Raw genomic sequence first — 23500 nt, 5'->3', positions numbered from 1 at the left:
GAGAAGCATCAAACTTTGTGGTCTGTTTCCTGTGAGTACTTAGAATTGAATGTTGCTTCTATGTTAGTTAACAGAAGTATCTGGCCTTGATCTGTAGCATAAAATACAGTGTAAGAAATTTTATGGTGCTTATAAAATAAGCACATAATAGAAATAAAGTTGTAGGATAATCACCGTATTTACATATAGTTTGAATATCCCTTCCAGTTTAAAGAAGTTGTGGTCTAGCTTGCAGATGTGCACTGCTGACACACAGAGGGACTTTGCCCATGGCATCACTGTATCCAGTTACTTCTAGACAGTAAAAGAGTTACCATTTACAAAGCACTTTCCCTTCTAGAATCTGTAGCTCTGTGACTCTCTAGCTCTTTGGTGTTTCTTCTTATTTTATTTTTGTTTTTAAGAGACAGGGTCTGACTATGTAACCCAGCTAGCCTATCCCTAATTCAAGTTCCTTCTGCCTCAATAGCCCATTTTTTTTTTGTGCTTTGTGAAGCAGAATGACTTTTTAAAATTTTTTCAGCCAAAACACTTTTTTTTTTTTTTTGGTTCTTTTGTTTTTGTTTTTGTTTTTTTTTTTCAGAGATGGGGACCGAACCCACCAGGGCCTTGCACTTCCTAGGCAAGCGCTCTACCACTGAGCTAAATCCCCAACCCAGGTCAAAACACATTTATTTCAGTAGATGGAGATGTTTACCATAGTTTACTGCATAACTACTAATGTAGTAAAAAGATTGAGTTAATGAGGTGAGTTAACTATTTCAAATGTTGTTAAAATAAGTGAGGCACTGTCTTCTAAACAAGTTAAAGACTTCTCACTTGTAGATCTCAAGCAGAACTATAAAAGAAATCTTTAATAAAAAATGATTTGAGGGGGGCTTGGTGTTGGTTAGTATCTTCACACATTGCACTTCATGTAGTGAGATGGGGTCTCACTGCATGGCTCTGGCTATGATGGAACTTACTAGGTGGACCAGACTGGACTTGAACTCATAGAGATCCTCCTGCCTCTGCTCATGCATATCTGTAACTTCAGTTTAAGGGTTATTGGGGTCAGTAGCCAGACAAACTCTGCGGCCTTGCTAGCTTAGCCACAATGGTTCAAACTCTAAATAGTGAGAGACTGTTGTTGTAAAAATATATAAAATAGAAAGGAGTAACGGTGTGTCTTTTTCCCTACTTGGTCTGCGCCGCGGTGTCCCAAGATATCTGCTAGATATCTTGGCGGAAACACATCCCAGCCTCACTTTCCTACACTCAAACCCCCACATAAAAGAACATACAACACAATAATATTTGACCCAATTGGTAAGATATAATTGCCCACTTAAACATACAAAGCCCGGTACCATCCATCCCTTGAGAACATTAATAACAACCTGTAAATACACAGAGCAGAATCTTAACATCACCTGCCATCTTGTCCTGCCAAGGCTTCTCTCTCTCTCTCCCTCCTGTCTCTTCCTCTCTCCTAGTCTCCTCCTCTTCCTTCAAACTTCTCTCCAGCCCATCCTTCCTTCTCATCCAATGACAGGCCTCCTTCTATCCTGTACCTGCCCCTCACCTGTACTTTACAAATTCAATGGAGAGGTGGTTCTGGTGAAGTCACCTGAGTCCTGAGTACGTGACTAGGCAGCTGTCCTTGGGGCAGTGGAATTATCATCAAAATACAGTAACTTCAGGGCAAACCACAACAAGAGACTATCTCAAAAAATAAGGTGATAGATCTTTAATTTCATCATCTAGGAGGGCAGAGATAGGCAGATCTCTGTGGTTTTGAGGCCAGCCTGGTCTACATAGTAAGTTCTGTGATAGCTAGGGCTACATAGAGAAACCCTGCCCCCAAAATACATGGGTGGCTGGATGGGTGGGGTGGTGAGCCTCCATATGTGTATACAGGCAGCACATTGCACGTTTTCAGAGAAACATCTTCATTGTCACATGAAACAAAAGCTTCACCAGTTTCCTGTGTGTCCTACTCTGTTCAAGTTGACACCTGAAGTTGGCCATCGCAGTGGAATATCTAAAAACAAATGCTCACGGGAACTGGAAGTAATGTTTGTGTTTTTATAAAAGATAGAAGTAACGTACACCAGCTGTGTGCAAATGCCCAAGGATGCCAGAGGGTATTCACTCCCTCCCCACAATCAAACTGGAGTTAGATAAGTGGTTCCAACCCTGTTTGTGAGCTGCCTGGGGTGAGCCCCCGGTGTGAGCTCTGGGAACTAAACTCTGCTCCTGCAAGAGCAATAAGCATTCATGACCACAGAGTCTTCTCCCCAGCCCCTATGTTTAAGTGATTTTAAAGTTCTAATTTTATTTATGCTTTTAGTGATTGTTTCCTCCTGCAGATTTATTTTGTTTTGCATGTGTTTTGCCTGAATGTACAAATGCACGGTTCTTTGTTGCATTTCCTATGCATTCCAAGACTCTTGGCCACTTGGGCACTTGGCTCAGCATGTGCTGGTATACCCTCAGCCACTGAGAACCTCCCGCGGTTTCACCTGTGGGAACTACAATGATTGGCGCTGCTACTTTTGGAGGCCTTGTGTTCTCCCCCAGCTGAGAGAATTGATTACATCATTGCATGTACAAATTGCCATTTTCCTAGTGCTGATGGATCTGCTTCAGTTAGCTTTGTCCCGTTTTCACAGGATTCATAATTCCGAACTGATTAATTCATTTGGCCTCTGGTTTAGATGGAACCTGTTTCCCCTAAATATGTAGAAATTCTTTCAAAGCAAGTTTAAGTTTTAAGTTTGTTCTTTTTCTATTTTGAAGATAGGGTTTCTCTATATAGCTCTGCTTGTCCTGGAACTCAGAGGTTCATCTCTCTCTGCCTCCTGAGTGCTGGGATTAAAAGTGTGGACAACCACACTGGCCTAAGTTTGTCTTCCGATGATGATGGTGGTGATGATTGTGATGATTGTGGGGAGAGAGCTAATACCCTCTGGCATCCTTGGGCATTTGCACACAGCTGGTGTACATTATGCCTATTTCTATTTTTTACATCATCATCATCATCATTGTGGCAGCAGTAGCAGTAGTTGTAATATGGGTGTTGTATGCCTGTGAATATTCTTTGTACACCATATGCCTGCAGTACCCACAGATAACAGAAGAAGGCATTGATTTGGATCCTCTGGGACTGGAGTTAAGCACTCATGGTTGTAAGCCACCATGGTGGTTTTGGGAATCAGACAGGTACTCTGCTGTTAACTGTTGAGTCACCTCTCCAACCCTGTCTTTTAAAGCTTGAGGAAGGGCAATTCTGTTCCAACTTAAAACAGGACCGTACAGGTTAGGTAAAAATTCTTGCAGCTGCTAAGAGAAGAGGTGGGGGGAAAGTCATGCCTTTTAAGGTAGGTGCGAGATGCAATAGAGACTGCTTGTTAAGACACAAAAGCATCATGAGTGGAAGTGGGCTATTGGCTTCATGTAGGTTAGATTGGACTCTGTGGTTGAACTAGTCTTGAAGTCCTGATTTCCTGCTTCAGCCTTCCTCATTTTTTGGTAACAAACAGATACTGACTCAATTGTAAAAGAATTATCTTTTAAACTAAGTGTCGTCCTCTTTGCTTATTTTCTTAAAGTACATTCTTCAGTTAATATATAGCTCTCACTCAGCTTCACTTGTTGTCAACATTTTAACATTAACTTGGCACAGTTGTCAAGATGAAGAGATGAGGCTGGGTGTGGGGCTCAGTGATAGAGCACCTGCTTAGTGTGTGCAGGACCCTGGGGTCAATCCCCAGCACAGAAATAGAAGGTAAATGCCCTATAAACCACAACTGATAAACCAACATTGTTGCTGACAAACTCCAGGCTAGGATTTAGGATTCTACCTATCCAGATCTCTCTCTCTCTCTCTCTCTCTCTCTCTCTCTCTCTCTCTCACACACACACACACACACACACACACACACACACACACACACACACACAAAAGATCCAGGATGTTAATGTTGCTTGGTTTTGAACTTGATGCAGTTCTCGTATCCCCCTAGTACTGCTCCTAGCTCTTATGCCTAACCCTAAGCTCTTATGCTTAAGACACAGGCAATGAGGTCTCTGTTTTAGGTTACAGGCTTGCTCTACACCACACACACACACACACACACACACACACACACTTGTTTCTTAAAAACAGAAGTGGAATAGACCAAATAATTAATGAAAAATGCAGCAAGAGAAAAATGAAGAATTCAGGAGTTGCTCCCACAGACTCATTCCCAGAACTGAGTAGACAGTTGCAGGAGAATCACAGCGGTTGTGGTTGTATCTGCATTGAGGCTGGTCTTCCCATCTAATGTTCATCTTCCTGCTAGTGTCCTTTCCTCAGCAGCAAAAGAAATGTACAGGGCAGTAAGAATAGTAGAAAGCCAGTACTTGCCCGGTTGTGGTGGTGCATGCTTTTAATCCAGGACTAGGGAGGCAGAAGCAGGGGCTTTCTTGAGTTCCAGGACAGCCAGGGCTACAGAGAGAAGCCCTGTCTCAAAAAACAAAAACTAATGCTCCCTTGCTTTAAACAGACAACTGACCCACCTTACAGATTTATATACCTAAAGAGAACTCTAAAACACGGTCAGTAACAAGTAGGGTTCCCCTGAACTTTTCCGTCTTTAGTCTTCTTGTACCTTATAAATGAGAGGTACCTGACAGAGATCTCTGCTAGAGACCAGAGAGGAGGGGTCTGATACAGCACTGTGCCATGGAGGTGACTGGGCAGGTGAAACAGTATGGCAAATTTGTAACCATAAGAAGGCTAAAAAGAAGTCTGCTAACAGGGCATGCTGCTATGTGGAGTTAGCTTGTGGGAGGTGGTGAAGGTGTACATTGACCAGAGTGCGGGCAGTGGGCAAGGCTGTTCAGAGATGTCCAAAACCGGATGGGTTGCAAGGCACAGGCCCTTCACTCTGTTTCACTTCTCTGTTCTTTCCTGGACTGTTTGTTATTGGGGTTCTCATGAGCTTTGCTTGAACTTGATCTTTTTATGAATGAAAACAAATCAGAAAACTGTAGCACTTGATATTTCTCTTATCAAGAAAGTATTTGAATGACATTCTTTCTCTTCATTAATGCTTGGTTCCGATTTGTACTTTGCTCTTATGGATGGTTTCAGTTTGCCTGTATTGTGTAGAAAGGCCTTGCCTACCAAGATGTAATAAAAATACTCTCATATATTTGAAATTTTTTATTAAAAAAGCACTTTTAATTGTGAAAAAATATACGCCTTTTGAGTGTAGCATTTATACTTATATATGAGAAATATGTCTTGCATTGGAAGGAATGTCTAGAAGGGTATATATTTTAAAAAGAATAAACTGGATGTGCTAGTGGACACCTGAGTTCAAGGATAGCCTGATCTACATAGTGAGTTCCAGGCCAGACTTTGTCTCCAAAACCAAATTAATGCCAAGGGGCAGAGGGATAAAACAAATATCCTCGGATCTAAGTATTTCCATCAAAGAGCCTCTCGTGGTCCACTTCCTAGCCATGAGCTTAAATACTAGCTCTCTGCTAAGATATCACAGTTAAGCCCACCCCACTTCCAGGGAGAAAAAGGACAGTTATACTCTTAGATGCTGCTGGGAGAAGGAACCACAGCAGTTTACCCTCAGTCTCCTTGGGAGCGTCTTATTCTTTGAAGTCCTTGCACAAGACCTTGGAAGCTCAGGCCCCACCACTGAGGGAGAAGGATTTGGTTGGACTGGAGTTTGGCTGGGCTTTCATTGGCTGGATTTGTAGGCTGTAGTCAGGAGGTGACTGTTCACTGTGGCCCACTTCCACCTCCCAGGTCAAAGCAGGACACTTCCTTGGAGCAGAGTCCTCTCTCTCCTAGAGGCAGTGTGGGGACTTCATCAGTGAACAGGGGAAACCAACCAAGTCCAGATTAATTAGACCTGTGTCACATTCTCTGGACTCTATTCTATCTATATTCAGGTTAAAGAGAATATATACATTATATGTGCACACAAATACTGTGTATAATCACTTTTAAAAATCTGAGTTAATTGTAATCACATGTAGTTATGAAAATGCACAAGGATCTCAGTAACTGAGCAGTGGTACAGTATTAAAAATACTGTGGTGTCTCACACCTTCAATCCCAGGAGGCAGAGTTTGAGGCCAGCCAGGTCTACAGAGTTCCAGGACTACACAGAGACACCCTGTCCCCGAAGAGCAAAACAAGAACTATGCTAATACATTGGTGCAGTGAGAGTGCAGAACATTTCCAAGGCTGTGAGGAGTGTGTTGCTCTTGAATAAACACCCAATGGCCTTCCTCTCTCACTGTTCCCCCGGTCACTTCCTTTTATGTGATTGTCTTGTACATATGAAATTGACATGAACATTAAATTAACAAGTTCACATGCCCCTGTGTTTAGAGGAAATACACCAGGTTTCCTAGGAGCCTCTGGCTAAAACCTTTTCATCAAGGATTGCTCTATAGCTTTTTTATGTCCTTATCTGTTGAAATATAAGTAATTAAAGTTACATCCTAAGAAAATATTATAAACATATAGATCACAGTGAGTAGACTGTCGTCAGATTGGCCAGCATGAGTCAGCAGCACTGTAACTCATGACTGAGCTGTGCCTTTTTCATATGTTAGGAGCACCGAGCAACACTTCAACTTTGCTCATAGGGCCACTTTAGCAGAATCACCAATACAGAGTGCAAATGATTTTTTTTAAAGGGAATCATGGCATATCCTAGAAGAAAAAGTACCCTGGTTTGCAGTGTGAATGGCGAAACAAAAAGGCAGAACATCACCTTGTTTGAATTGAGCCAGAGACCTGAGCTCTCTCATCGCAAACTTTTAAGCTACTCCAGGTGTCTGCCATTGACTATGTGTTACCATAATTGACGTGTGCTTGTGCATACATGTAAAGAAAGCCAGTCTATCTAGAATGCTTACTGAAGTAAACTGAGGCAGTTAATAGGATGGGGTATAGAGGACATTGAGGGTTCCGATAATGTTTGTTACTGCATCTAGACCATTCCTTACACTGGGTCTGTTTACCTTGTGAAGACGAAGCTGCACTTTTGATTTGTGTCTGTTCCTGTTGGTTACGCCGTAGTAAACGCTATAATTCTGCCATGGCCGTGGGATCTGGGTAAAGAATATCATCACTCTGGGTCAGACTTTGGTTTTTGTCTTCTTGCTTGGTTTCTGGTGGTGGGGAATGAGGGTATGGCCTCATATGTTGTAGACAAAGTGCTCTGCCACTGAGCTCCATCCTCCGGCCCTGAGTCTGCCTCTGCTCCCACGTGGAACTGTAACCTGACATGTGGCTGTCACCTGCTACTTCCCTGTCTTCTGGTATTTTCATTGCTGATCTTTTGGATGGGATCTAGTGGTCTCTACCTCCTGCTCTATTACTCACCTCAATCCCCTGGAGCTGAAGTTAAAGGAAGCTGTGAGGTGCCTACAGTGGGTACAGGAAACTGAACTTGGGTCCTCTAGAAGAGCAGTCTTAACCGCTGTGCGCAGGCAGTCCTCACACTGTCTAGTCTTCCTAGCATTCCTAGCTCACGTGTGCTTGGAAGAGCTACTCAGTGACCAGCAAACTTGACTCGTTTCTACAAGAATCAAACAAGTATGAGGTTCAGAGTCCAATTCTGGGGACCCAAAACAAAAAACAACCATAGTTTTAATGAATAAGTTTGCCAGGTCAACTGTGTTGCCCATTTATGCCTCATTGTAAATCAGTTCTCCTGTCACCAAAAGTCGTCTCTTGCTCTAATACAGGCTTGGTTGCCTGGCTCCATCCCCACCACCATAGAAACAAAGCTTCAGAGCAGGGGTGGAGATGCACGTTAATCCCTGCACAGGGGAGGCGGGGCAGAAGGCTCTCTTAGCCTGAGGCCAGCCTGGGCTCCACAGTGAGACCCTGTCTAGGAAAAAAACAACTGAACAAACAAAAAACAGAAACAAAAGCTTCTTAAGAATTCCTCCAGGCTGAGATGAGGCAGTGTGTCTCCCCAGTATTGATGAGACAGTTTAACCACAGGCCAGTACTGTCCTGCACGTACAGCTGACTGTACTCAGTGCTCTTGTGTTGGTTTGTGATACAGGGGATTGAACCTGGCCTTCTGCGTGCTGTGAGGTGCTCTTCCACTCAGGTTGCACCCTGTCTTGATCTGTTGGCTGTTCTTTCTCAGCTTATCCCTTTTTGCTGCTGGTATTGGATTTTTGCCTACATGATTTAGTATGTCTTCTACATTTGTACATAACCATACACAGTGACGTAGTATTGTTGTGTGTTTTAAATTTTACTTGGAGTGGAGGCTGGAGAGATGGCTCAGTTTTGGTAAACGCCTGTCTGCCTTGCAAGCACAAGGGCCTGAGTTTGAATCCCTGGCACCTGTAAAAGATGATCCTGGCTGGGGTTGGTGTCAGGGTGAGAGACTGGTGGGTCTCCCTTGTGGTTTGCCCTGGAGTTATCTGTATTTTGATGCTAATTCCACTGCCCCAAGGACAGCTGCCTAGTCACATACTCAGGACTCAGGTGACTTCACCAGAACCTTCTCCCCGCTGAATTTGTAAAGTACAGGTGAGGGCAGGTACAGGATAGAAGGAGGCCTGTCATTGGATGAGATGGAAGGATGGGTGGGAGAGAAGTTTGAAGGAAGAGGAGGAGACTGGAACAGAAAGGAGGAGGAGACAGGAGGGAGAGGGAGAGAAGCCATGGCAGACAGGACAATATGGCAAGTGATGTTAAGATTCCACGCTGTACCTTTACAGGTTGTTACGAATATTTTTAAGGGATGGATGTGTATTGGGCTTCATATGTTTAGGTGGGCAAATATATCATCAATTGGGCCAAAGGTTAGTTATTGTGTTGTGTGTTCTTGTATGTGACGGTTTGAATGTAGGAGAGTGTGTGGCGGCTGCTCTGGGCCACCACAGAGTTGGGATGTGTGTTTCTGGCATGGAAACCTGCCTTGGGAACTGGATGGGTAGAGAGATTGCTGCCAGGCTCAGAGAGAGGCCTTCAGCAGTATGATATGGGATGGAGCAAAGCAGGTGAGAGGCTTTGCTGACTGAGAATTAAGATATCCAGCAGATATCTTGGGACACTGCAGTGCCGGACCTAGAGCGGGTTCTAGACTTTTATTTTTTATATTTTTACAACAACAGATCTCTAATGCACCGTGCGTTTATTCATGGACCTTGTCTTTTTTTTTTTTTTTTTTTTAAGGGGTGGGTGGGGTGCTGGAGAGATGACTCAATAGTTAGGAGCATTGACTGCTCTTCCAGAGGTCCTGAGTTCAATTTCTAGCAAGCACATGGTGGCTCACAACCATCTGTAATAGGACCAGATGCCTTCTTTTGTGTGTCTGAAGACAACTGCAGTGTACTCATATAAATAAAATAAATAAATCTTTTATTAAAAAAAGTGGATTGGTCATTGAGGTAGGCCTCTGACCTCCACATGCCCCACCACCACCACCAAATTTATATATCTTCGTGGTGGTAGCTGGTTAGTTTGAAGTGTTGTTTTTAGTTCTTTGGGTTTGTTGGCTTTGTTTTTATTATTTTTAAGACAAGCTTTCTTTATGCAGCCCTGACTTATAGACCAGGCTATCCTTGAACAGTGCAGAGATCACTATAAATGTGTCCTTTACTCTGCATGTGTTGGGGTATAGTGTTTCAAAATTCAGCTACATGCTAATGTCAGGGCCATGAGTTATTGGTTCCCATGCTGAACAGGTCCTTACAGACTTCTTTATATGTTTGAAAAGACGAAAGCTAAAAGGCTATATATTCAAAAACTGTATTGATTGTTATTAGGCAGTGATCTGTCTGCAGGGTTGAGGCCAGATGAGAAAACTTTAGATGAAGAAGACAGTGGGACTGGAGAGATGGCTCAACAGTTCAGAACTGAATTCTCTTCGAGAGGACCCAAGTTCAAGCTCCAGCACAGCATAGTGGCTCACAACTACCTCCAAGATCTGACACCCTCACACAGGCACACAGGCAAAACACTATCAGAAGGTGCTGTAGGAAGAGCTGGCTCTGTCTGCAATCATCATCCTGTGAAAGGCATCTTCTATAAGCACCAACCTCGGGAAATTCTTAACTAGGCTGATGGATCAGGCTTTTAACCTCAGCTGTTCAGAGCCTGAGGCAGGAGGCTTATGTTCGTGACTTACCTGGGTCAAAATGTTCATACATAGTGTACTTTAATCATGGTCACTCTCCTGCTGCCCTCCCCGCCCCATCTCTTCCTCTTCTAGAATGCTACCATAAGGTTGTTTCTCAAGAAGTGGAAGTGGAGAGAACTGACTTGAAAGCTGTCCTCTGACCTCCAATATGTGCTGTGGCACAAAACCCAACACAGACACACAGACAGACACATATGCACATACAATAACACCCTTGAAAAGCCAACTGCATGCAGTTTCCTGATCCCTGCAGCTCCCTGAGGAATACACATAAATTAATATTTTAAAAAAGAGAGACCCTGAAGTATTTTCTCCTTTTGCAAGACAGTTTTTATTGTTTATCTTATTTTACTTTATTTCCTTCATAATTCCTTAGCTAGAAATGGGGAAAGCTTTCTGCTCCTGACTCTGCATGTGAAACAGTATAAAATTTGTCTTAGATTCCTTAAGCAGAATCACCTGCACACCTGTTGGGTCTTATGCCACAGCACACTTTGGAGGTCAGAGGATAACTTTCAAAAATCAATTCTCTCTACCATGGGTTCCAGAGATTAAACTCAGGTTGTCAGGCATGAAAGGCAAGGCAAGTGCTCTGACCTGCTCAGCCGTCTCCTTGTTCAGGGTTGCACTCTTTTTCAGTTGTCTAAATGCAAAGATCCTCTTGGAAGATGGCCTTTACCATTATAGTGTTTTTAGTAGCATTTTCGCAGTGAGGTTCTGAATATTCCGGTTTTTTTTTTTGTTTTGTTTTGTTTTGTTTTTTGTTTTTTGTTTTTTTGTTCTTTGTTTTTTTCAGAGCTGGGGACCGAACCCAGGGCCTTGCGCTTGCTAGGCAAGTGCTCTACCACTGAGCTAAATCCCCAACCCCAATATTCAGTTTATTGTATGGCATAATAAGCTTCCTTTTAAGAAAAGTCACACTTGGAACGATACATAGGCCTTATAGAGATAATACTGATTAACAACCTGGAGTTTTCACTTTAAAACGCTGTGGACAAATCTCTGTGATTCCAGCAAAGGCCAGCCAGGGTTACATTATGAGAATCTGTCTCAAAAAACAAAGGACCTGCTGGAGAGATGAGGGCTTAGCAGTTAAGAATTCTTGCTACTGCTCTTTCTGAGGATGTAAGTTTGATTCCCAGTACCCATGTAGGTGGTTTACAATCAGTCTTTTGTAACTCTTACTCTAACTCAAGGGGATCTGATATTTGGGACAGTGGTTATTTTGATGCCCATAATTTAAAAATGATAAAAATTTTGAAAGCCACAATAACTGTAAGCAAAAAAAGAAGAAAACAAAATACAAACACCCCCCCCCTTTTTTTAAAGATTTATTTATTTCATGTAATGAGCACCCTGTTGCTGACACAACAGAAGAGGGAATCAGATCCCATTACAGATGGTTGTAGCTACCATGTGGTTGCTGGGAATTGAACTCAGGACCTCTGGAAGAGCAGACAGTGCTCTTAACCACCGAGCCATTTCTCCAGCACCATCTTTTTGTGGATATGTGTACAGCTGCCCACAGAGGCCAGAACAGCATGTTGGATGTCTTGGTGCAGAAATCCCTGGAGTTGGTTAAAGGCAGTTGTGAGCCACCTGATGAGAGTGGTGGGAAATGAGCTTAGGGTTTCCTGAAGAAAAAGCAAGAGTGAGGGTGGGAGTAGGTGGGTGGTGGTCTGCCCTGCCCTGCCTTATTTGTCATCCCCAAACCCCACCCCCCACCCCGGTCTTAAAGAGTTTTGATGCTGTAAAGAGACACTATGACCATGGTAATTCTTATAAGGAGAACTTTTAGTTGGGTCTGGAGTACAGTTTCAGAGGTTTAGTCCATCCATTATCATGGCCGGAAGCCCAGCTTGCAGGCAGACATGGTGCTGGAGAAGGAGTGGAGAATTCTACATCTTGATCTGCAGACAACAGAAGGAGACTGTGCCACACTGGGCATAGCTTGAGCATAGAAGATCTCAAAGCCCACCCCCACAGTGACACACTTCTTCCAACAAAGGCACCTCCTAATGCCATTCCCTATGGGCCAAGCATTCAAATGTGAGTTTATAGAACCATACCTATTCAAACCACCATACCCCAGTTCCATGAATCTAATAGACGTGGCCTATATATTAGTCAACATGACATAATATGTGACAAAATGCAGCAGTTTGGATGAAAATGGCCTCTGTAGGCTCATGTTTGCATGTTTGGTGAAGTGCTTGGATTAGGAGGTGTGTAGCCTTTTTGGAAAAGGTGTATCATTGAATGTGGCAGGGTGGCCTTTGAAGTTAAAAAAAAAAAAAAAAAAGCCCTTGCCCAGTGACACCCTTCCTACCTGCCTGCAGGTCTTTCTGAGGATCAGGATGTTAAGCTCTCGGCTACTCTGAACCACCACCTCTGTGCTCTACATAGGTGCCTCTGAGACTGTGAGCAAGCCCCCAGTTAGTGCTTTTATTTATGAGCATTGCATTGGATCTGGGGGTGGTATCATATGCCTTTAATCCTAGCATTCAGGAAGCAGAGGCAGGCAAACCTTGAGTTTGAGAGAAAGAGTTCCAGGTTGGCCAGAGCTACACTGTGAAACCCTGTCTTTAAAAAAAAAAAAAAGGAAAAGATACTAACGTTTCCTTGATCGTTGTATCTTCACAGCATAGAACAGGTCTGCATTACTTCTGCAGCTCATTCACTATCTCTCTAGCACTGGTATTTAGCTTTGCAGTGCCATGGCTGTCTGCTCCTCCTCCTGCTGTTTCTGACCTTGCCTTCTCATCTTCAATGCATGTGTAATTATTGGGCCTCTGTTATGTTAAGTGGCCTGGTTTGTCTATACTCCCTTCTTCTCCCCCCACCCCCGTGTATTTGTGTGGTTTGTGTATACATACATGTTTGCATGTGTGCTGGTGCAAATACAACATATGTAGAAGCCAGAGGTCAACCTCAGGTATCTTCTTCAGTCTCTTCCCCACCTTCTCACTGATTGGCTGGCTACTGGCTTCTAGCAAACGATCCTCCTGAGAGTGAGTGCACTCACTGCTCTCTATCTGGGTGCCAGAGATCTGAACTCAGGTACTTCTTGTGCCAGCTCCCTAGCCCCTAACATTTTTTAAAATTGTGTTTAAAATCTTTTAATGTCTTTGAATACATTTTTACTAATTTGGTTCATAAAGGCTTTCTGTCTTTGATTAGATTTATTCATAAGCTTTTTTTTAATGGCCTGCCTTTTATTGTGGCACTAAGTATATTCACACTCTTGTCGTGATCATTAGCCATCTTTAGAATTTTCCCATCATCCCAAACTGGCACTCCACCCAGTAGACAGACACTCCCTATCTTCCCTTCCCCACCTCCATTTATCCAGCCCTTGATAAACAACTGTCTTCTTTCTCTGTGAATTTGACTAGTGTAGGTAGAATCATAAATTGCTTTTTTTTTTTCAATGCCTTTCTATTTTGGAGTGAAAAAAAATACCATTAATGTTAAGCTGCCATTGTCTTGTTTGTTTGTTTGTTTGTTTGTTGTTTTGAGGCAAAGTTTCTCTATGTAGCCCTCAGTGCCCTGGAATTGTAGACCAGGCTGCCCTCACAGAAATCCACCTGCCTCTGCCTTCCAAGTGCTGGGACTAAAGTATGCAGCACCACTCACCTCCTAGCTAAAGTGTCTTCTTTCTTATCTAGCACACTGGCCCAGGAGTTCATTTTGAGTTCAGCTATATATATGAGCTTTTTACATAAACAAATATATCATGGTTTCATTTTGAGTTCAGCTATATGAGCTTTCTGCATAAAGAAATGTATCACATGCAAATACAGGCATTTTCTATTGTTAATCCTGCCCTTTGACTTTTCAGTTAAAATTTTTAAGAATCATTTTACTATCTGCCTCTTGAAGTACCACCTATTTCCCTATATCCCACCCCCTTTAGGTAGGGTCTCCCCTTGTGGCCTTGGCTGGCCTGGAATTCACTGTATAGACCAGGTTGACTTCACACTCAGAGTGCCCACAGTGCACTTTGTTTAAACATACTAAGAATCCTTGTACACCTTTAATCCCTGCACTCTAGAAGCAGAGGCAAGTGGATCTCAGTGAGTTCAAAGTCAGCCAAGGTCCAGCTACACAGTCAGACCCTGTCCTCACTCTTTGTTATTTAGGAGTTCAAAAAAGTTGGTGCATATCTATAAACATATAATCCCAGCACCTTGGAGGCTGAGGCAGGAGGATCATGAATTCAAGACCAGCTTGGGCTTCCTAGTGAGACACTATGTAAAACAAAACCGAAGAATTGGTATTTAAGTATTTGCTATCTGTTTCTGATATGAACTTACAATATGGTTGTGGTGTGTCTTTGTGTGTGTTATAGTTTAAATGTACTTAGTTCTTAGGATTTTATACCTGCCAGATACTTGGTGGCATTTTGAGCCATATGGGCTGTGAACTTATAGAAAAAGCATGTAATTACACCTTTTTCTGGGATCACAAGCTACTTTGAACAAGGGCTTTTACATTCTTGAAATATTTGGAGACACCCCTCATCCCCATAGCATCTCACTGTCTAGTGACCTATGAACTCTTAATTTTGCTCCAACCACGCACAACTTGAGGTCATCTTCATTAGGATTGACCTTTCTAAATAAGGAGTTTACCGTACTTCGAGGATTGCTTGTTTCACATGTTTTTGCTGGTCATGTTTGAAAGGCTATCTGGGCCAAATGAGCCTTTGAGCATTTACACAGTTGATGTAGTAAGTAACCTTTTCTAGCTGCTAATTGAAGGTGCTTCTTCTTGTTTTATAGGTGTCAGCTGTGATGCATGTTTAAAAGGAAATTTTCGAGGTCGCAGATATAAGTGTTTAATTTGCTACGATTACGATCTTTGTGCATCTTGTTATGAAAGCGGGGCAACGACAACAAGGCATACAACTGACCACCCGATGCAGTGCATATTGACAAGGGTAGATTTTGGTAAGTCCATTTATCATTCAAGGGCTTTCTATGGTTATGAAAAAGCAAAACATCCTGAAACTATCCCCATAAGCCTATCCAAGGGTCCAAAGTCATTCAAACTAAAACCATCTTCCCTGTGTCCCTTCTTCTGTCTCTTGGTTATAGTTTTCTTAAGAAGCCCTTTGAAAAAAATCCACAGTGGTGAAGGATTAGGTAGAGCTTCTGTGGAAACAAGCAGTGAAGTCAGGCTGGGCTGTTGCTAATAGCATGCGAGTGCACTGGCAGTCAGTTAGGAACGCTGTCTGCTTCAGGACCTAATTACTTAACTAGCCTATACCCTTATAACAGTCTTTGATTATAGCCTTCCTGATGGGCATGAAGCACTGTCTCAAGTGGTTTTGATTTGATAGTTAATGATCCAAGCATTTTTTCTTAATGCTTATTAGCTATTTGTATATTTTTGAATAAAATGTTCAGATTCTTTTCCCATTTTAAAAAAAATACATATAATGCCTTTATTGCTTAATTATAGCCGATCTTTATATATTAGATACATTTCCTTAACAGATAGGTGATTTGCAAAAATTTACTCCCAATCTGTTGTCTTCTCACCATCTAGGTGCTGTACTTTGGAGTACAGAAGTTTTGCTTTGAATGCCTAGTTTGTTCTTTTTAATTACTTGGTGCTCTGAAGTCACCCAAAGCACACAGCCCAGGCTAAGTCACTGGGAAGCTGTCTTCTGAAGGTTCCACTTGGTCTGATTTAAATCATGCACTTAAGATCAGTTTGTTTGTTTTGTTTTCATTTTGAGACAGGGTCTCAACTATGAAGCTAGATTGGCGAACTCACAGAAATCCTCCTGCCTCTAGCTCCTGAGTGCAGGAATTAAGATTAGGTTTTCACGTGAAGTTGAGGTAGAGGGTACCCAGCTGTTCTGGGATCATTGAACTATCTATCACTTTTTAGTTTTCTTCTGGCTTAAAATAAGTTGCCCATAAACAAAGGCTTACATAGGACAGTCTTGGGTTGATGTGTGTGGCTGCTCATGACAGGCCGTGCTGTCTGCACTTGCAACGCTCTGTAGACACTGCTGAAAGGTCTGCTCTCCTGATCCGGTTCCCATTCAGATCAGAAGTGCACACTCTGGGTCCCTTGAGTTCCTCTGAGTTTTAGGAACACTGACCTTTTTTTTCCACAGAAGCCAAGTAGATGTTGATAGTGATTGTGTAGAGCTTACAGATTTGTTTGAAGAGTGTTGCTATTTTGGTATTAAATCTGATCCACGAACATAAAATACCTATTTATTTTAGGGCTTTCATTTTTCTCTATAATTCCCAGAGAATAAAATATATTTCATTAAACATACTCGTAAGTATTCTTTGGCTGTTGCAAATAAAATTGATTTTATCTTTGGGTTATTTGTTATAAATGTTATTAAAAAACAACTACATAAATCATATAACTATGTTGCTAAATTGGCTTATTAATTCTAATATATGATTAGTTCTAACCTAGTGGATTCTTTTTTTTTTTTTTTTTTTTTATTAACTTGAGTATTTCTTATATACATTTCGAGTGTTATTCCCTTTCCCGGTTTCCGGGCAAACATCCCCCTCCCCCCTCCCCTTCCTTATGGGTGTTCCCCTCCCAACCCTCCCACCATTGCCGCCCTCCCCCCACAGTCTAGTTCACTCGGGGTTCAGTCTTAGCATAACCTAGTGGATTCTTAAGACTTTGTTTTATTTCTTTTCATTGGATGCTTTTTTTTTTTTTCTTCCCTTCGGAGCTGGGGACCGAACCCAGGGCCTTGCGCTTGCTGGGCAAGCGCTCTACCACTGAGCTAAATCCCCAACCCGGCGGATGCTTTTAATTTACTCCAGAGAAATACTGAATAGAAGCAGCAAGAGAAGAGACCCTTGTCTTGTTCCTCACCTCAGGAGAAGGACATTTATTCTTTTACCAGAGATAGCATGATTGTAGGTTTGCCATTTAATGGATAAATCAATTATTTTTGGCACTTACTGTTGTTTGTTTGGATTTTTGTTTTGCTATGTCGTTTGTTTTTGAGACAGGGTCTTACAATTCAACTTAAGCCACCTGGATTTGCTTTGTGGCCTAGCTTGGCCTTGAATTCATGATTTTCCTGCCCCTGTTTTCCAGGTGCTAACATTTCAAGCACTTACCACCATCTATCCTTGCCTTTTTTTTTTTTTTTTTTTTCTTCCTCCCCTTGGTTACAAGAAGTCTACCTTGCAAGTCTTATGCAAACACACATATATATGCACACATGCACATGACACAGATACATATGCATACACACACATATATATATCCACACCATGTACATATATACATATATAGCAATGACACTTTGAAGATAGTTTAAATATCTCTTAAGAATTATTATCTCTCTCCTACCCACCTCATTTTGTTTTAGGCAGGGTCTCGTGAGAGGTGGACAACAAGCAGATTCTAGGATTATCTTTCCAGGCACATTCCCAGTGACTTAATCTCTTTAACCTGGCCTTGTCTCTTTAAGGTTTTGCCACTTCCCAGCAGTACCATACACAGGCTAGAGACTAACTTATCCATGGGCTTTGGAGGAACACTCTAAACTATGGCTTAGGGAAATGTGTTTGCTTTGTTTTTCCTTTCTTGCTATGTAGAGAAAAAAAATTGGAAGAGTGTCCTAAGTTTCATATGGAAATGAAGGTTTTTATAAATGTTAAGAGTTATTAAAACCTCATTGAAATCAAGCTTCCAACTGTAATCTTACACTCTTAAATGCACCCCATCACACAACTATACTCCCTTAATCCCAGCAGGGGCAGGCAAAGTTGTGAGTTTCAGGCCAGCCAGGGTCATTTTAGAAAGCAGAGCAGATGCAGTGGCACTTTGAGCCACACTGTTCCCTTCACACTGCGTGGACCTGACCGTATTGTACACTTGAGAAGGAGCATGGGCATTCCTCAGTGCAACTCCACTTTGTTTTTCAGATTTGTACTATGGTGGGGAAGCTTTCTCTGTAGAGCAGCCACAGTCTTTTACTTGTCCCTATTGTGGAAAAATGGGCTACACGGAAACATCTCTTCAAGAACATGTTACTTCTGAACATGCAGAAACATCAACAGAAGTGGTAGGTGAAACATTTTGCTAAATATGATGAAATAAATATGTTACTCCTGATGTTGCTAAAACTAGGCACTGTCGTCCTCTTGCATGGTATAATGGACTGTGTAGTAATAAAAAATTATTTCCAACAGCAAATTTTAGATCCCTAAGACGCTGCATTTCTTCCAGGTGCCTCATCAGAGGCAATGGAGAAGGTTGAAAGGACCCAGCCAGCCTTCTTGTGCCTTTTTAAAGGGTTCTTGTATTGCTCTGTGCGTTTTTGTTCTTTTGTGAGGAACTTTTCCTGGGGGAACCTGCAGCTCTTTACTTGTGGACTAAGTAGTCCCGGACTGGTCTTCCTTAGATTTCACCACATCACCTCTTAGCTTCCCAGGTCAGAACTCAATGCTTCTCAGTTCTTCCTTCCTGATCCCCCATCCCACACTCCCCCATGACTAAAAGACAAATACCTAGAATAAACTATGAAGTCTAGGGCTGGAGAGATGGCTCAGAGGTTAAGAGCACTGTCTGCTCTTCCAGAGGTCCTGAGTTCAATTCCCAGCAACCACATGGTGGCTCATAAACATCTATAATCAGGTCTGGTGCCCTCGTCTGGCCTGCAGGCATACATGCAAGCAGAAAGCTGTATGATTATACATAAATGTTAAAAAAAAATATGAAGTCTAAACTTGAAAACTTTGAACATTTCTTATTTATCTCACATCTGAGTCACTATGCTTCTGACTTTAAGCAGTGATAAATACACCCAAAAGAGTTTCAGAAATGAGTTCATTCAATCAAGATAGTGGATTGCAGGGAAGAACAGATCAGGGGTTGGGGATTTAGCTCAGTGGTAGAGCGCTTGCCTAGGAAGCGCAAGGCCCTGGGTTCGGTCCCCAGATCCGAAAAAAAGAACCCCAAAAAAAAAAAAGATTTATTTATTTGGGGTTGGGGATTTAGCTCAGTGGTAGAGCGCTTGCCTATCGAGCGCAAGGCCCTGGGTTCGGTCCCCAGCTCCAGGAACAAAAAAAAAAAAAAAAAAAAAGAACAGATCAAAGGAGACTATCGAGGGGGACAGTAAAGGAAGAGAAGGGACTAAAGGGAAGAGGACGGGATGTGGCTATGGGGTATGTGAGCTAGAGCTGACTTCTTGGTGACATTAGGTAAAGTGAAGTGTCTGTGTGCAGCTGTAGATCCTGACTTTGGAGAATTTGCATACATGTCAAACAGTAATTCTCTACATGCACTTAAAACGGGTACCGTTCATTCAGAGAAACAAAGCGGTGCTCTGAGGGCCTGCACAGATGAACGCCTGGCCAGAGGCCGCTGAACAGGTTAATTTTCACTCCCAGGGACAGTGTCAGTTTTGCTCCCAAGTTCTATAAGATTTAAAGGTGGAGGTTTGATTAACTTCATCTGATCCTCAAACCAAATTTCCCTTTAGAGTACACCAACCAAGGGGACCTCAGAGCACCGTTGTCCCACTATTCGTTGGCTCTTGTTCTTGTTGGATAGCTTTGCTTCCTTTGTGCCATCCAAGGTCATAGCACAAAGAGTCCTGACACTGTCTGTCCCCATCCCAACTGCTGGAGAAACTTTTGGTCATTTTTCTGTTTTAATTTCTGCTGGATCTTTTTATTTAACTAGATGCACTGAGTTCCTTAAGGAGAACTGGACATCCCTAAGGTCCTTGACGCCAGCAAGCTCTGGTGTACTTTGATTCCTTGGGTGGGCAATTTAACTATACCATTTACCACATTCAGGATTGGGTAATCCAGACCTTTCCGTGGTTCACTCATCTTCATGAATAAAATCAAGGCTAAACTTTTGGTAAAGCAACTATTGTTGTTTACAATCCTCCATTCTGATAGTGTGGAAACTAAGTACCCACCATTTACAGTTTTACAAGTTTGTTCAGTCACTTAGCCACATTACTTTCCCAAAGGATCCAGTACCTGGTCCAGGGCACCATTCTAGTTTTTCATATTTGTTCTGTGGGCTATGTTTTAATAATTTCTCCCTCCTTAGCCCTTAGTTTTTACATGAGTATCAAATTACACTGCAGTAACCAAGCCCCAGAAATTTCAAAGAGAAAAATCGCAAGCAGACAAGGACTTTTGCTGTGAAGGTGCAGGGTCATGAATGTCTGGGTCATGCCAGGACCTGCATGTGTGGCCTACATACTAGTGTCGATTCCAAAGGAGTAATGCCAGTGCCACACCGTGCTTCTGTCTACTCTCTTGTAAATGTGCACATCACCTCTTAACCTACAGTGTTTCGTTGTAGGTTAAGCCATGCAGTTGTTTGTTTCGTGTTTTTGTTTTTATCAAGATAAGGTTTCTCTGTAGCTGGCTGTCCTGGAACTCACTCTGTAAAGGAGGCCTCAAACTCAGAAACCATCCTGCCTCTGTGTCCTGAGTTTGGGATTAAAGGCATAAACCACTGCCCAGCCCATTTTTGTGTGTCTGTTTGTTTGGTTTGTTTGATTGGGTTTTGGGGTTTTTTTTGGGAGGTGGGGGGAGTGGTTCCCTCCATCATTGTGTGTATCCTGGATATTGAACTGAGCTCAGGTCATCAGGATTGGCAGCACTTGCCCTATCCCAAACCAGACATTCTAAAATTGAATCATAATCAAGAGTAAATCCCTTTATTTTGAACTGCCCAATTCATTATTGTGCCTTTATTCCAGCAGGACTGTAAGTGTCCTCAGACCAATTCCTACTTTGCCATAGGACTTAGGACCCATGCCTTCTGATAATCAGCATTCCTTTGGAATGCTGTAGGGCTGTAAGAGACTCTGTCATCCTAAACAGTTGCTACATCTCACTGAGAGTTGGAGTGGCTAGAAAGAGCGTGTGTACATAATACATTTTGATCATATTTCCTTATATTTTCTCTCATCTCATACCCCATCTCAACCAGCTTGTACTTAATGTTATTATTATTTTTAAATCCAGTAAGTTTCATTGGGGTCTTTAAAGGAATATGGCTGAGGACTGTTTAGAGGGGCATAGGCATCTTACCAGTGGTTGTACCACAGAAGAAAGTGTTTATCCTTCCCCCATTGTTTTAGTTAGGGTCTTATTGTTATGAACAGACACCATGACCAAGGCAAGTCCTATAAAGACCAACATTTAATCGATGCAGGCTTACAGTTTCAGAGGTTCAGTCCATTATCATCATGGCGGGAAGCATGGCAGAATCCAAGAAGACATGGTGCTGGAGAAGGAACTAAGAGTTCTACGTCTTGATCCGAGGGCAGCCAGAAGAAGACTTTCCTCCTTAGGCAGCCTGAAGGGGTCTCTCTTCCTCCCTGGGCAGATATTGAACACTTTTCCCCAACAAGGCCTGATAGTGCCACTTTCCATGGACCATATTCAAACCACCACACCCATCAGTCATTAACTGCTATGAATTCTGAAGGAGGGCAGGGTTTGAGTCCTCCTTCCTTCAGTGGCAGAGTGTTGACAGCTCCAGTCTTTAGCACAAACTAGACTTGTCTAGGGCTGTCTGTGAGAGGGGAGAATAGCAGGGTAGAGAATAGAGCATGTAGGAGAGACGGAAGCAGGAGCAGGGCATAGAGGGAACATACGAGAGTGGAAGGGGCGCTAAGGAGAAGGAGTAGAATGCGAGGGAAACCAATGAGCTGGAGAAAACGAGAACTGGGATGCTCTGTGTACTTTAAAACATAACAGGTACTCATGATATTTATTGAAGGAGCTTGGAGGCTGGCATATATTTTGATACACTGATAGATGCTACAGATAGCCATGAGTCCCTTCTGCTAGAGACAGATGACTCCTTTCGTTAGAGGGGACCTGGCCTCACAAGTTTCTGAGGAATGCTGGCTTATCTCTAACCACCAGAAATCCTCCTGTAGTCCACATGAAGCTCACACCATTCCTGGATGTTTGGGCTGCCTCTGGGGTTTGGGAATTGGGAGTTTCCTTTGGACCTAAGAGTGCCCTCTGATGCCTCCACGTCTTCCCTACCCATAGACAGTGCATGGCGTTTAACTGAGGTCGAGCACATCCACCTCCTTGAGCATTTGCCGTGCCCAAAGAGAAAACAGTCCTTTCTTGTAGCCTCTGAACTATGAGGCATGAGTCATCAGATGCGAATGCTTGAGAGCAGCAACTACAGAGGCTAGAAGAGGGCATTGGATTCTTACTGGAGGGGTGTGGGGGAAGTGGGGGGAGGTGTTTGGTTTTGTAGATGGTGGAGGTTTTTTGGGTTTTTTGTTGGTTGGTTGGTTGGTTGGTTGGTTGGTTGGTTTTTTGTTTTTGTTTTTTTATTTTTCCTTTTTGAGGCTGGCCTAAGAACTCAAGAAATAAATCCACCTGCCTTTGCCTCTCGTGTGCTGGAATTAAAGATCTGTACCACAATGCCCGGAACAAGCATTATATTACATGTATGTATGTAAGTGTTCATTTGCTGAAGTTAAAGAATTCCTCGAGTTGAGTATAATGGTTCTTCATAGGAACAAATGCAACACATAATCGGTACACATAGATGTCAGGGTCGGGGAGACAGAACTGTAGCTTATTTGACTCAGTGAGAGGGCAGTGTAAGAAGTAGTCAGCGGAGGCCTTGAAAGTTTGTGGTTTTGAAAAGAATGGGAAGGAGACAGCATAATTCATAAGGAAGAGACACAACCAAGATGCATTGTTAAGAAGAAAATAACTGGGCTGGAGAGACAGCTCAGCAGTTAAGAACACTAACTGCTCTTCCAGAGGTCCTGAGTTCAATTCCCAGCAACTACATGGTGGCTCATATCAATTCCCAGCAACAGTGTTTACATATTTAAAATAAATCTTTAAAAGAAGGGGAAGGAGGAGACGGAAGAAAATAACCAACAGTGGTGCATTGGACTAGGAAATAGAAATGGATCTTCAGTGAGAACAGATAGCAGAGAACCACTACAGCCAGAAAGCTGTGCCCTGGTTTACATGTAGACGTTTCAGCTCCTCTACAGAAAAATGGCGTCTCTTTTGTTATGCCACTACACTTGTCTGAGTTCCCTCTGCCTCTGCCTCTGCCTCTGCCTCTGCCTCCGCCTCCGCCTCCGCCTCCGCCTCCGCCTCCGCCTCCGCCTCCGCCTCTGCCTCTGCCTCTGGAGTGCTCAAGGTGTTTGCCACCACTCCCTGCCAGAAATTTCTTAGGAAGGCTGAGAGAAACACATTGCATGGTGGAAGGAACTTAAACTCCTCTCATTATTTTTAAGCTGTACATAATACGCAGAGAAGAAAGTCTGATATGATTGTATTTGGTGGTAGAAA

General features: G+C 42.7%; 1 protein-coding gene across 2 annotated transcripts in view; it reads left to right on the top strand.

Moving 5' to 3' along the window:
- Kcmf1 (potassium channel modulatory factor 1) overlaps positions 1-23500 on the top strand; it is a 60351-nt gene that overhangs the window by 21851 nt on the left and 15000 nt on the right. For both annotated transcript variants that reach the window (XM_087659237.1, NM_001128192.1), the window contains exons 2-3: positions 14960-15127; positions 18107-18246. In XM_087659237.1, coding sequence (XP_087515363.1) covers positions 15097-15127; positions 18107-18246 — 171 coding nt within the window. In that variant the 5' untranslated portion in view covers positions 14960-15096. The remainder of the gene's footprint in view (positions 1-14959; positions 15128-18106; positions 18247-23500) is intronic.

This window comes from Rattus norvegicus, chromosome 4 (genome assembly GCF_021556685.1).
Source record: "Rattus norvegicus strain SHRSP/BbbUtx chromosome 4, alternate assembly SHRSP_T2T, whole genome shotgun sequence".
Taxonomy (NCBI): Eukaryota; Metazoa; Chordata; class Mammalia; order Rodentia; family Muridae; genus Rattus; species Rattus norvegicus.
Note: the sequence above shows the minus strand (reverse complement) of the source record. Positions and strands in the feature narration are given on the sequence as shown.